The sequence below is a fragment of the Arachis hypogaea genome, chromosome 18 (assembly GCF_003086295.3).
Source record: "Arachis hypogaea cultivar Tifrunner chromosome 18, arahy.Tifrunner.gnm2.J5K5, whole genome shotgun sequence".
Classification (NCBI taxonomy): Eukaryota; Viridiplantae; Streptophyta; class Magnoliopsida; order Fabales; family Fabaceae; genus Arachis; species Arachis hypogaea.
This window is the reverse complement of record NC_092053.1, coordinates 5734031-5749085: the sequence shown is the minus strand read 5'-3', so window position 1 is coordinate 5749085 and position 15055 is coordinate 5734031. Positions and strand designations below refer to the sequence as shown.

General features: G+C 33.9%; 2 protein-coding genes and 1 non-coding gene across 4 annotated transcripts; 1 reads left to right on the top strand and 2 right to left on the bottom strand.

The window, feature by feature from the left end:
- Positions 1-4840: 4840 nt before the first annotated feature.
- Positions 4841-4921, bottom strand: TRNAL-AAG (transfer RNA leucine (anticodon AAG)). The gene has a single exon. It is a non-coding gene; the product is annotated as a tRNA-Leu (tRNA).
- Positions 4922-8750: 3829 nt separating this feature from the next.
- Positions 8751-9962, top strand: LOC112772824 (phytosulfokines 5). 2 transcript variants are annotated; one of them, XM_025817833.3, is made up of 3 exons: positions 8751-9119; positions 9210-9280; positions 9491-9962. In XM_025817833.3, exons 1-3 carry the CDS (start codon positions 9005-9007, stop codon positions 9596-9598), a joined length of 294 nt encoding a protein of 97 aa, XP_025673618.1. In that variant the 5' UTR covers positions 8751-9004; the 3' UTR covers positions 9599-9962. The 2 variants fall into 2 exon arrangements, with proteins under 2 accessions (XP_025673618.1, XP_025673617.1); XM_025817832.3 differs by having other exon boundaries at positions 9488-9962.
- Positions 9963-11979: 2017 nt separating this feature from the next.
- On the bottom strand, positions 11980-13002 carry LOC112772549 (small ribosomal subunit protein eS27y). Its single transcript, XM_025817516.3, has 4 exons — positions 12787-13002; positions 12586-12687; positions 12462-12490; positions 11980-12340 (listed from the first exon to the last, which is right to left on the bottom strand). Exons 1-4 carry the CDS (start codon positions 12787-12789, stop codon positions 12214-12216), a joined length of 261 nt encoding a protein of 86 aa, XP_025673301.1. The 5' UTR covers positions 12790-13002; the 3' UTR covers positions 11980-12213.
- Positions 13003-15055: the final 2053 nt, after the last annotated feature.

The following is a 15055-nucleotide window of genomic DNA, read 5'->3' as shown; positions in this document are numbered from 1 at the left end:
CTCGCTGCACGCCAAGCCATTCTTACTAATGCAGAACAAAAAAGGTTCCACCTAACTCAAGACTCGTCTTGCCCTCGCTGCACTCAGCATGAAGAATCAGTGGAGCATGTCTTACGTTATTGTTATTTTGCCAGGAACATATGGAATGTCTTCATCCCTGCTGCCCAAGCACATTCCTTCTTCAACACGGACGCCGTTCATTGGTTGGAGAGCAACCTGGGGCGCCCAAGTCACTAGCCTTGTCTCTTTGGTGTTGTTATTGCCTTTCTTTGGTTCTGCCGCAATAAATTTATCTTTGAGGGTAAGATTATCCCATTTTCCATGGCTGTGCACCAAATTAAAGCCCGAACTGATAAGGTCTTAAAGATTGATAAATACCAAAGAAAGAGTACTATCAATGTTGAATCGCAGTGTTTCATTCGATGGCTTCCGCCACCGAAAAAAGTGTTGAAACTCAATGTGGATGGATCTTTTTTAGGCCATCTAAATAGTGCTGTTTGTGGTGGTTTATTTAGGGATCACTTAGGGAGGTTTATTCTGGGTTTCTCTTGCAATCTTGAAAGCTGCTCGATAACGCACGCTGAATTGTGGGGCATTGCCCGTGGTTTACAAATTACTATTGCTCAAGAGTTTACAACCCTTATTGTGGAATCAGACTCTGCCTCTGTCCTCCACCTTTTGAAAAATGGGTGCCCTGCTAACTACCCTTGTGCTCCTCTTGTAGAAGATATTAGTATTCATGCTGGTAAAATTGCAAATATTTCTTGGTCCCACTCTTTTTGAGAAGCTAATTCGGTTGTGGATGTGTTAGTAAAAAAAGGACAACATCTACTTTTCGACCTGCATATTTTTAACACTGTTCCTCCAGATATTACTTTAGCTTTGGATTTTAATTGTATGGGATTTTTTCGTCTAAGAGGATCCTGAGTATTTTTTTTTTCTGTCTCTTGTGGCTTCTTTGCTTCTTTTGTGGTCAACGACCCCCGAATCTTTAAAAAAAAAAAATTATTGATAAGAGAGGATAGAATGTAAAAAAAGATAAATATTATTCTCCAATCAATGCAAGCAACAAATGACCAAAAAAACTTCCATTCTATCTTATTTACACTAAATTATCCACTAATCCATTCTAATCCACTAATTATTCGATGCAAATTTTGGTATATATACTGATAAAAGGAAAAGGACCAAACTAAAGTATATTAGATTAAATAATTGCATTACATATACATTACACAATACCATGTATATTGTGCACATGAGGCATGATGTATATGATGTATGCGGATTACAAATACTGGCTGGATGCTAATATGAATCATTACTGGCAATAATCTTGGTGCATGACTCGTCGAATTCGCACTATCTAATCAACTTTGTTTTTATATATAGTTATAGGATTATATGTGCTGCAATTATATGTGTAAGTATATATTAATATCAATTAAGAAACTAAGGTAGGCATAAACTAATATACGATCAATAAGAACAGTAATGAATAATACGAAAAACAAAATATATATCTCATACGACGAAGAAGGTGTGTACTGAGCAAGAGGGTTTGGTGAAAAAAGAAAATCACAATAATAAAATTGTAGTGTGCATAAAGTGGTAGGTAAGGTTGTATTTTTATTTTGTTCATTTTTTAGATATGTATGTGATCGTCACATTATGATACACTTATATAGCCACATAATTTTTGTTTATTTTTTCATTACCTATAACAATAAGCTGTGGCTGTGGTTATAACTAGGGCTGGAAGTGAGTCAAGCCAGCTCATGAGCCAGCTCGAGCTCGACTCGTTAACAGCTCGATAAGCTAAGCTCGTGAGCTGGTGAGCCAATCTTGAGCCTGAAATTGAGCTCATAAATTAAATGAGCCGAGCTTGAGCTTAGATAAGCTCAGCTCATTAGCTCGTGAGCTGGCTCGATATATATATATATATATATCTTAATTATTTAATATTTATATTTATTTTTTATATATAATTTTAATATAGGACATAAATAAAAAATTTATAATTTATTGATAGATAAACAATATATAAAATTGATCTTTTTAAATATTTTTAAAAATATATAAGTTATAATTTATTGTTATAAAATTATAGATTATGTATCTATGTTTCTCTTATTTGAGCCAGCTCGTGAGCTTTTGGTGAGCCGAGCTTGAGCTTAAGAAATAAGCTCGATTGTTAATGAGTCGAGCCGTGAGCCAAGCTCAATTTTCGTGAGCCGAGCTTGAACTTGGTCTAGCTCGGCTCAGCTCGGCTCACTTCCAGCCCTAGTTATAACTACGCATACGTATGCCCTATCTTAAATCCACGATCCTTTTTACTATTTTATATTTCATTTGTGGTTAGGGGTGGGTAGGGGAGGTTTTTATCTTATCCGATTTTGTTTTATCCCACAATAACTCACATAAAATTTGTTTTGTTTCTACTCACATGTAATGAAAAGTTAAATCTTAACTCATTCCGTCTCTATCCACTACGGTTATAATTAATAAAATTTAATAAATAAAATAAAATTTTAAAATTTATATAATTATTATCACATATATAATATAAATTAAAATAAAAATTTAAATATGATACAATATTATTAATTATTTTACTAATTATTACATATATTATATATTAAAAGGGATAAGTATTGTTTTGGTCCCTCACGTTGAGGGTCAGAATCGAAATAATCCCTAACGTAATTTCCGATTTAGAATCATACTTAACGTTTTTTTCGTATTAAAATCGTCTTTTTAATTTTTTTTAGACCAAAATACCCTCACCACTACCAACACAATTACCTCCTCCACCAGCACCACCACCAACACCAACACCACCACCACAACCAACACCAACACCAACACCAACCACCACCACCACCACCAAGACCACCACCAAGAAAGCAGGAAACAACACCAAACAGAAACAGAAAGCAAGAAAGCAGAATCAAGGCGTGAGGCGGAGGCAGAGGCGGAGGTGGCGAGGCATGAGGTGGCAGAAGCGAGGCGGAGGCGGCGAGGTGAAGGCGGCGAGGCGTGAGGGGGCAGAAGCGAGGCGGAGGCGGCGACGTGAGGCGGCGAGGCGTGAGGCGGCAGAAGCGAGGCGGAGGCGGCGACGTGAGGCGGCGAGGCGTGAGGCGGTAGAAGCGAGGCGGAGGCGGCAAGGCGAGGCAGCGAGGCGGACTCCAACGGCAGTGGCTCACCGTCCCCTCCCCCCTCCTCCTCCCCCTCTCCCCTTCCCCCCACCCCCACCCCCACCCTGCGACCTTTCTCCCTTCCCCCTTTGCCGCCGCCGTCCCCCTCCCCCCTTTCCCCTTCACCCCACCCCGAACCCGCGTCCCCTTCATTTTCTTCCTCTTCTTCTCCGACTTCTTCCACTTCCCCTCCTCCCTCTCTTCGCCGCCGGCGCCGTCTCCCCGTCGTCCCCCATCCCCCTTCCCCTTCCCCCTTTTCCTCCCCTCCCCCTTCGTATACCCTTTTCTCCCACCCAACCAACGCGTTTTCTTTTTTTTTTTGTTTAATTTTATAATTTTGTTTATTATAGGGGTAGTTTAGGAATAAATTAAAAAATTTTATTTGAAAGGACGATTTTAAATTCAAATACGACTTTAAGGATGATTTTAAATTAAAATATACACCAGGGACGGGTTCGATTCCGACCCTCAACATAAGGAACCAAAACAATACTTATCCCATATTAAAATTATATATCAAGACGGTTATTATCTAAATCCGACGTCAAAATCCGACGTCAAAATCTCGTTTCCCTAAAAACTTACCCTGACATCGAAACGGGTTCAAACATATAAGAACAGAATGGGTATTTGTGGATTTGGATAGTGTTACTATCTCTATTTGTGGTTAACTCTATTGATTCATATGTTACCTTTAACTATATTGATGCATATGTAGTAACGGGAATCTTCTTTGTACAATGCTGAAAGGCATCACTATGTAAGTATGTATAATTATTGAGAATTAAATGAGACACAAAATTAAACTTTATGAAGTTTATTTGCCTGTTTAATTTGATGATGGTGTTCCATCAATAGATAATATAGAAATTTTGAGTCCACTCAAATTAAAGTAAAGAAATTACTCCAACTACTAAAGTATTAACATTTTCTCCCACTATATATATATAGATTAATAGTAAAAAGAAGAGGCTCGTAATTGATGTTTGGTGTTAACTTTTAATAATGATAGACTAATTATCTCTATACATATATAAGAAGAGATCCATATACATCAATTTCTACCCTATTCTTGAAATAATACATAAAAGAACACTTTGACAAAGAAAGTAAACCCTACAATGGGCATTAGGAATCTAACATTTATTTATATCTTAACACTCCTAATGTTGGATTCTCATCTTTAGAAAGTAGATAGGCAGATATAACTAAAAATTGACTTAAACTATGACATATTATCATAATTTAATTGAATTGCACCTTCTATACCACCAGTATGTGAAAATCCTCTTCTTCGTAATTCTTTGTTTTTCCAAATAAAAACAATTTTTTTATGGTTGTAAGAAATTTCATGAAAAGAGAGAATGGAATAAAAACTAACAATACATAAGATATCAAGTTTCTGCTTTTCATTTTTTTTTTTAATTATTTTTGTCCATTTGGTGGTGGATTTAGATTTGTCCTTAAGTTCAGACAAATTTAATAAAATTTAAGAGAGCAAGTCCGTTGTTATGTTTCTTTTTTTGTCCATCAATAACCATATAATCAGATAAAGGAAGCCCATTACCTTTCTCGCATATTGAACAATATTGAAGTCCAAAAAAAAAAAAAGAAAAATATTGTATCTTACATAAAAAAATGATTGTTGAGAGTGGGATTTGAACCCACGCCCTTTCGGACCAGAACCTTAATCTGGCGCCTTAGACCAACTCGGCCATCTCAACTTCGATGTTAATTTGTTATATATTTTATAAATATTAATATTATTAAACGGAATTTCATCACGTGGCCATTGTTCTTGTCATGTTATACAAAAGAAAACACAAGTGAAATTATATTTAATCATGATAAACCTTATACAAATAATATATATAGCTGAAATGTGACCCAGCAAGGGTAGCACTAGCAAGTAATGCAGAGGCAGATGTTCACTTCTTCCTTTTCACTATTATTTAATTCGAATGTTAGTAAGAAATCATGAAATAACCATTAGTGGGTATTTATTTAGAATATTCCCGCTTTCCGTTATAATTCCTCTCCTACCATTGGCAAAGCCAATAGTATAGTTTGATGGCACATATTTTTGATACATGTAAAAAAATCCAATGTCGGAAAAGGAAAAGTGACCACTAACAAAAAAAATGCTACTAAGTTAAACTAACTAGAACTACGAACTATGCTCTATTTAATGAGGATCAAATCAAGATTGAAAAATTGCAACAGCAACAATAAATGCATATAGTTTGGTTTGAACTCTCTTGATTTGAATTTGAAAGTCTACTTGTTAATAAAAGAGAAGAGACAATTTGGGTCAAGGCCGTACATAGATAGCACAAAAGACAGGAACACCAGTTGACCTAAGCAAGCCTTAAATAGTTGACACGTGACATGTGTGTATATATATATATATATACACACACATGTCCCGCTTGATTATTCTGCTCCACCCGTTTGATCATCTGAACTCTGAAGAGATTCCTTGGAGTAGCTAGCTCTGCTAGTTTTATGAGATTCTTTAGGGTGAACTCTATGATGAAATAATTGCCACATTCTTGTCTTTGCTTTTAGGATGGGCCATCATATATATTGGGGAATCAAAAGTGTTCTAAATTTGCCTTAGTAATAATATAGTAGCAATAAGTTTAGAAAGTAAAAGATGATGTTTTAATGAGGACTAATATGGCATTAAGAATTATCAGAACCTAGCTATAATTACTAGTTTCTTAATCCTAATATCCATAATAAGATATGGACAAATTAAGTTTGGTATGTATGTGTTTTCTGGCACGCATGAGTTATGAACAATTGAACATGACTTGCCATACTAAGATACAGCAAAAATTTCAGACTGTTTAGTCAACACAATGACTTGTCCATTATTACTATGGTACTGTTGCATTTGTATTTTAGCTATATGCCATTTCCAATTATCAAATCAAATACCAACCATAACCATAACCTCTTTGCTTCACACTTTCATGTACCACCTTATTCCCATTTCTCAAGGGAATACATCCTTGTTTTTACATCCTTTAACTTTTTCTTTGTCTTCCTCAAACAGGTTATTGTTAGTTTGACCATGGAATGAAATCCATTCACCCTTTTTTACCTTATTTTCATAACTTTTCACTCTTTCACTAATGCTTGGTAAACTTACTTTCTTCACATAGTGCGTGGATTCAACAATGAGTCACAACTCAGAATTACTATAAAAAAATTTTACAGCCACCATTTAACCGTAAATCAATAACTACTCAAGTAAATTGTCTTCATATGAAAACGATATATGAAAACTGTTAGATGATCTGTGACATATTTACTAAATATTCATTTAACAATTTTTATCAATCATTTTTATATAAGATAATTTCATGTGAGTAGTTCTAAATATTTATCATTTTAATCCACCGATTTTTATTTTCTCTTAATATATTCCTTCTCTTTTTTTCTGGATGATAATATGATACATATAGTGGAATAATATAGCATTTAAAGAATAAAGAACTATATAGAGCTATCACATTATGGTTTAAGGCACGTAATGTTAACTAATCAAGCTTTAGAATAATCCAAGTCAGTTCCCAAAGGAATTGATCTCTAACCTGTGTATTATTAAAGAATATATGAATACTCAAATATATATATATATATATATATATATATATATATATATATATATATATATATATGCCGAAACTCAATTCCGACAATGGCTTCTTTTCCTTTAAATTGTTTATTACGCTTAGAGCAAGAGACAGAAAGATTTAAATCTTCCAAAAGAGGAGCAAAATCTAGGCTTCAAATCTGGCTCTAAATTAATATACACTATTGGTTCCACAAATCACAATAAGACCCGCTAACTCGAAATTCCAAAGTGGAGCAACAACGTAGTAGTATGCAACAACTTTACGCAATTTCCTATACATATATAACATAACACATACACCTTGCACTCTGCGAGGGAATATTAATTGGAATCTGCCATTTTTTTTAGATGCACATTAGCAAGTGATGAAGCACTATCAGTATTAAAATTAAATAAATCAATTCAGCTTTATATGAAGACTTATCCAAGGTTCATAAGTTTGCCAAGTATCACAAATGAACATTACATGGTGAATTAAAGTACAAATATATAATTAATAAAATGAATAATTAAGCTCGATCATAATTGAAATGTATTTGGAAGCATGCATATATATGAGAACCGTGTCTATCAATGATTTAATATAATACTGCCAATGAAGATAAGAAGAAAGTCATTGCTTGCATGTGTGTATGTGTGTGTGTCTCTTCCTCATTCTCTTCTTTATATATATATATATATATATATATATATATATATATATATATATATATATATATATATATATATATATATATATATATTCTGATGTGGCACTACAAATGGTGGCTTTGCCACTGATTTTGTTTTAATTACCAAGTGGAGAGGCAACTTCGAAGCATTCTATTCATTTTTTAGTATCTGAAAATTTCTCAAGACTGATTTTATTTGGCCTCTATAACTCTTAGAATTTAATAAGTTTAAAAACTTGATCTATGACATTTGTAACAAGACGAAGAACGTGTAGTAGAAGTTATTAGTTGAGAATCGTTAGATGATTTCACATATTTGACTAAATTATTATCTAACGATTCTCAACTAGCAACTTCACATAAAAACAACTGCATGTTAGTTTTTACTTTGTAATAAACCTGAATTAATATTTTTTATTAGATATAATATATATGATAAGCGCACAAAAAAATGCACCTTTAGTTATAATATATGATATTAAAGTTTTAATGACTAAAAATCTAAAATTAATTTTTTATTGACTTTAAAAGAATAAAATTTTAATATAAAGCAAATAAAAAAAACATATATAAAATTTACACAAACTAAAAAATAAATTCTTGTGTGAAGAAGTGTGTTGGACATATAAATAATTATATATCTATTTTTATCAGGTAAATGATAGTTTTTTGCTTTGATTTAATTCAATCTTTTAAGATGAGTTCTTGTGATGCCTTAAATAACAAGGCAACTTCAAAATCAGAACAAAAAAATAGATGGCATGGTGATGAAGATTTTGGCAAAGGTGAAGAGTTTAATAGTTAAGAGAGGAGGGTTGGACAACAGCTGTCAGCAAGTCCTGATCAAAGGTTGACTTTTTGTTGACAGTGTGAAAAGAGTGCCACTATCTGCATTGATGTGGATTTTTAGGCAGTGTGTGACTGTGTTGCTTTGGACCACTGCTATGGCAGACAATGACTAAAGCACCTTTCACTTGCTACCATCAAATTGTGGTCCTGTCTTCTCTGGTCTCATCACACACTACTACCATGAACACTAGTTTATTAAGAGAGAATGATAATATAGTAAAGTCTACTCATCTAAAATTGTTTTCATGTGAAAAAAAAACTAAGATGTTAATATATATTATGTTAAGTAATTTGACTATACATATTAAATTGTCTGACAATTTTAAATTATCATCTTTACATGAAGATATTTTTAGATAAATAAGTCTCGGTATGATATGGCTATTAAGTATTGACACATATGCTAATAAAGAAGCAAATAGAGAGGATGATGATGGTGAGTGGGGCCATGTTGTAGTGAGGTTTTTTTTTTTAAATGGAAAAAAATTGCCTCATTTTTTTAGGAACCTTCATGTGAACAACAGTGTACTACTTTAATTAATTTGCTTGCATGATATGTGTGTGTATTTATATCCACTTTCTGCAACCTCTTTCTTTCAACACACACCTATCTATCCATTCCTCTATACTCTGCAGTTTGAATGATAATCATGATGAAGCCAACTCTTCACTATGGACTCTTTCTCCTTTTCTTTTTCCTTTTCTTTCAAGTTTTCTCATCAAAGCTAGAGGCTCGTCCACTTATCACTCAGCAAGGTACTAATAAGCACTATTTGGTAGCTCTCAGTTATTTTGATTATGTGTCTGTTGAATGTTATTTGACCAAGTGGAACTTGCTTTCTTCAGGGGAAAACAGAATATTGGATGGATCCTCTGGAGAAAGCTTTGTTTTTCAGGAAGGTGGTGAATCTTCCAAGGTAAATCCTAAATTGAAACACATAAGAAATGTTTCTAAACATAATTCATTGTATTAGAGTGTAAACGAAGCTCGCGCAACATTCAAATCCAATTTTCAATAGATGATATGTCGGCACAGAATACGATAATAACTGCTGATAAAATAATATTGCTGTTGAAGTTGAACTATACCTTACTATTATTATGTTTGCTTAATTGGAATCTAGCAGCTGCTGGGGGTGGAGGAATGCAATAGTGAAGATGAAGAATGCTTGATGAGAAGAATGACTTTAGAAGCTCACATAGATTACATCTATACCCAGCACCACAAGCCTTGATTATCTCAGATCTTCAATGACTACTATCTTCCATATATGGCTTAGATGTGTTAAAATAGGATATTTGTATCTACTATTTGCTTTGTTATCACTACCATACTTGGGGCTTTGCACTAAGCTTATTATTAAAGTGGTATATGTGTCATAACAAATGCAACTGATGCTGAACATGTATAGAAGAAACCATGACTATTATTACTTTATTAGGTATATAATGTTATGTAACATGTGATGACTAATAATTAGTTCATCCAATATGGGCTCCTTTAATGGTTTTGAAGTTTGATCTTTGGAATTTGGAGTGAAGAAAATTATTAACAAGTATATGAATAATCAATATATGTATTTATAGGTTTTATTTTTATTTTTATTTTTTTCCTAGTTTCCCATCTATTTTTTTATTACATAACCAAAGTCCAAGTAGGAAACTATATTCCTTTTAACTAACTTGATTTGGCCATTTCCGTTTGCCAAGCTTACTGTGCCATGTAAAAGTTCAACCAATTATTATCTTCGAATTTGGGGTTGGTTCTACATTTCTAGATTTCTTATGTAAAAGTCAAACAAAGTCATGACATGTTTATTTTATTCCACGATGTTATAGTGGTGGTTTATTTTATATCTCACTTCAAAAGCAGGACAGCATGGAAAGAATTTGTGTTTTCAATTTATGTCACCGTGAATGATATTGCATTTGGGTTTGCTCAATTTTGGCATTATAGCTTAAATAGAATTTTTACAGTGATTATCTTATGTCTAGTAGCATGTAAAGTTATAATGGTGGATTCAAAACAGAAAAAAGTCACGCGCCGAAAGCAGTGCTACGAATATTTGTACAAAAGAAAATAAATAAAAGCAAAGGATGGGTAAAGCTAAACAAGCATATTTGCGCAAAGGTAGAAAAACTATATGAGATTAGCCTATCAAATGCAAGCCTTGCATCATCGCCTTATTAATAGACAAAAAAAGAGAGAGGAAATTATCTTTATTTAACTTGTTCATGAAAATTGAGAAGCATCCTGGCCAGTTTCTTTTTCCTTGCTTTTCAAGAAACTCATGTACACCGATCATTAACACAAGAATGCTGAATTGCTGATCATCATCTACATTCGAATTAACACCCTACTTGTTTTTTAATTGGATTTAAATATATAGTAATTCCTTTGGTGAAACCACATGTACAGTCGACTTCACGTGAAATTGATTGCTGAGAACCGTTAGATGAAAATTTAGTCAAATCATTTAACAACCCTCAGTTATCAACTTCACGTGAAGTCGACTGCACCTAAGTTTCCACCAATTCCTTTCTTACCTTGTTTGTAAAAAAGAGATGATTAACCTCTAGGAAGTTGGCAACCTCCTCAAAATAGTTGAGCAAAGGTACAATGTAAACCGAGGGCAAATAGTTTGGAGTTTGAAAGGAACCTTTAAAAACCACCAACCATCAGTCCATCACCCATACAAAACTTTTTAACATTTAGGCTTCGCAGATTTGATAAGAGTTTTCATAGCAAAGCGCACTCTTCATTGTAGCAAAATGTACACACGCGATACCAATAAAGGTAGGATAGGATACATAATTTTTTCTGCCCGATCCATATTAAAAAACTAACTTTTTTGACAAATTACAGTGTCCTCGTTACTCTATTAAATTCTTAATACAATTCCTTGTCTCCCATGGGTTTTTCACTTTTTCTAATTAAATGTTAGAAAAAGAATGATAAATTATGGTTGATATTGGAAAACTCATAACAAGTCCACAAGGGAAAGAATTAAGTTTAAAATGATGGAATTCAAATGAAAAATTAGAAAACCAGTATATCAGTAGATGTATAGAAGTGGTAAATATTTAGACTTTCAAATAATTGAAGTGGCAAATTTTAAATCTTAATGCGTAAAGACTTAACTTCCGGAAATTCTTAATGCTATGGGTATAACTAGGATTAGCAAAACTTCATAATTTAATATCCATGATATACCTTGTCTATCATAACATGCATTTGGCATTTATGTTAAAAAAATGGCAAAAACTAGGACTGCTTGTTATTCAGCAAAGACCGAATTAATGAGAAGCTAATCTTCTTCATAACTTAAGAAGTCAAGCAAACAAAGAAGAAATCTCTAATTATAGAGGCAAGTTTCACCTTGAGCCCTGAATTGTAAAGAAATATAGAGCAATACTTCTCGCTCACACTGCTCTTACTAAAGCAGCCAGTAACCCCTTCACCCTACGGCCACCCTAACTCAAGAGGGAAGCACTATGCCTTAGGCGCATCATCAAGCAAATCCCCATTGCTTGTGTTCAACAAACAAGCCAAATATAAATAAGATTAAAACCCACCCAGAAAAGCATAAAAATACATATAAGAATCAGAGTAATATGAATCCAACATGTAAGATAAAATTAAAAATCTACCAAAATCATATGCAATATCATGAAAAGACTAAGTAGTATCATCAAGTTCTAGAGAAAGTTGTAGAACAAAGAGTCTTACAATTTAACAAAACTAAACATAAATATACCATAAACAGTTAAACAAAGACAGAAGGCATTGATCCTATCTTAGAAAAGCAAAACTTTCAAGAACTAAAAAGCAAAAAGATGTCACACCGATTTAATCCCCCTTCTTCCTAAAAGAGCAGCCCTCGGTCAGCCTCGCTCGGCCGCCTGTCGGCTGGCACAATACTGTCTGGCAGTTTCCGCACACCACGACGGTCTGAGAGTGGCTGAATACAGTGGTACTGCATCCAATCACAAATTTGGGGCGAAAACAGTTAAAACTAATTCAAGTGATTTAAAGAAAATTAGATATCACTAAATAAAAATCAACAAAAAAAAAAAAGGCAGAATCATCCAACTTACATGTTGAAACAACCTTGGCACTTCACATCCTGCAACAATAAAACGGGAAAACAAGAGACATAAAAGCTTGTTAGAGAAACAAATAACCGAAAAAAATAGGGAAAGATAATAAGAGAGAAAATACCATGAAGAAAGAGTTAGGAGATTGAACAAGACGCTTGAGTTTGTGTTTCCTCTTCTCAAGCTCAGCTGGAGGGTTAAGCAAATCGATGTCATTCTGAAGAACCTACTCAATCCACATAAAATTTCAGTTATTCAAAGAAACCACGTGGATAATCAAGAACAATTACGGATCTAATGAAATGCGAGGAAGAAGGACACTCACCATGATGGCTGCGGCACAGGATTTCGAAACCTTTCAGAGAAACCCTAATTGGGAGTAGAGTGCAACACCAACAAACTAAAACACTGTCTTCGGCGTTTGTGAATCAAAAACCAAATATTACTCCAAAATAGGGAAACAAAAACCCATGCATACAGAGGGTTTGGTTTTACACGCGGCCCAACATGTAACTGGCCCAAAATATAATAGTAAAGGTTTTATGAAGGTTAGGTCCAAAAACAGTTTTAACATAAGTAATGACCAAAACGAGGTTTATGAATTTAATTGATATAGAAGATATTACAAAACAATAGAAGATATTATAACCTAGTGTAGTTGCTAGGTTTGTGGTGGGGGGTGTTAAAAAAATTAAAAAGATATTATAACCCAAAAAATATATAGAAGAGAATCCCTCTATGTATATTCGTTCTGTATATATGAATATGTTGGGTATGACCAAGATGCTAAGATCATTGTCTTTTATAATTTGTATTTTTTTTCTATGAATAAAAATAATTATATTTTTATTATAAATTTGATTATTTTATTATAATTGTAAGACCAACAATTTTAAAAAAATTTATTATGAGCTAATTTTAATTTATTTATTTATTAAAGATTTTATTTTTATAAACCATTTTATTAAAAGTAACTAAATTATGTTTTAATAATTAAAATAAAAACTTTACTTAATTTTTTAATTATTGAATAATTTTTTATATTTAAACTATAAAATTTAGTAATTATAAAATAATAAGAATTTTATGTGACTTAATTTAAATAATTAAAATTTTAAAATTTAATATTTTAATTTTTATAAATAAAAAATTAATTATATTATCTCTAATTTTAAATTAAAATACTTGATAAAAAACTAATTAATAAATTAATAATTAAATAATATTAAAAGATTAAATTAAATTTTTAATTAATTATCTATATCCCTAATTTTATTAAGAGGAATGCTAGAGAGCCAACAAAATTTATGATGTGGAATTATCAATTAGCCATTATCAATAACTTTTTAATAATGTAAAATGACATCATTAGATGTAGAATTACTCATTTTTCTTTTAATAATTAAGTACTGGCCAAATTTTAATAAAAGTGCTAACCTTAAACTTTCTCTTTTATTAAAATTTTCTACACTATCATATCACTAACCCTTTTACCCCATGTCTCACCGTCGCTCACCCTAATTCTAAACCCTCAAATCTCTTAGCTACACAGACATTATGTGTAACTTTTGAAACGGGCTTCGTTAATAGCCTTCTTGCACCGTTGATTTAATCATCATCATCATCATTATTATTATTATTTGTAAATATGAGTACTCCATCCAGTCGCACACACACGCACTAAATTTGGTGTTGATGTCGGTGCTTGCGACGATGACAATGAAAGCTTCTATTGTGGAAGAGTTTTGATGAATTTTACTGGCTTAGTAGTTGCCTCTAATTATTTTTATATATTATGAGATTTGAGAGAGAGAGAGCAGAAGAGGGAAGAGAGGGCTCGGGGAAGAGAAAGGGAGAAGAGGAAGGAAGAGTGTCGCCGGAGGAAAGGGGACCGTCGCCACTTCTTGTCACGCCCTGCTGCGCTGTCATCACTGTCCGTCGTGCCGCCACCACGCCATGTCACCGTCAGAAACAGAACCGTGAAGGAGAAGGACGCAAGCAGGAGCCGACAAGAGAGAGAGCGCGCGCATGCGAGGGAAGGGCGGCGTTGCTGTCGCCGCTGTCGATGAGCTGCCGCCGTCGATGAGCTGCCGCCGTTGAGCCGCTGCAACCCGTCGCGTCTATCACCGCCATGCCCTTCCCCACCGCTGAACCGTCTTTGATGATGGAGACCCTGTCGCTGAGCTGCTGAGCCGCTGTTGCCGCCGTTGGGTTTGCCGGGAGGAGGAGCTCGAACGGGAGTGAGAGAGAACAAGGAGGTTGCCGTCGCGGGTGTCACTACCGGAGGAGGAAGAAGCCTCCTCGCTATTCTGGCCGCCGGGAGCAGTCCTGTGGCCACTGAAACTGCTGCCCGGACTGCCGCTTCTTGGTCCAGTTTCTTCTTAGTTGAAGGCTTTTTGTTTCAAAAAGTTCTTTTGTTACTGTTCTGTTATCTTAGTTGAGATTTTGCGGCGGTATTTATTATATGATTTGTTGGGTATATTAGTATGCGAAGATGACAAAATCTTATATTTGTGTAGTGGTTTCGAGGCACGATTAGATCGATTTTTTTAGAGAGATATTTGTCTCACACTTAGTTGCTATAGGGTTGATGA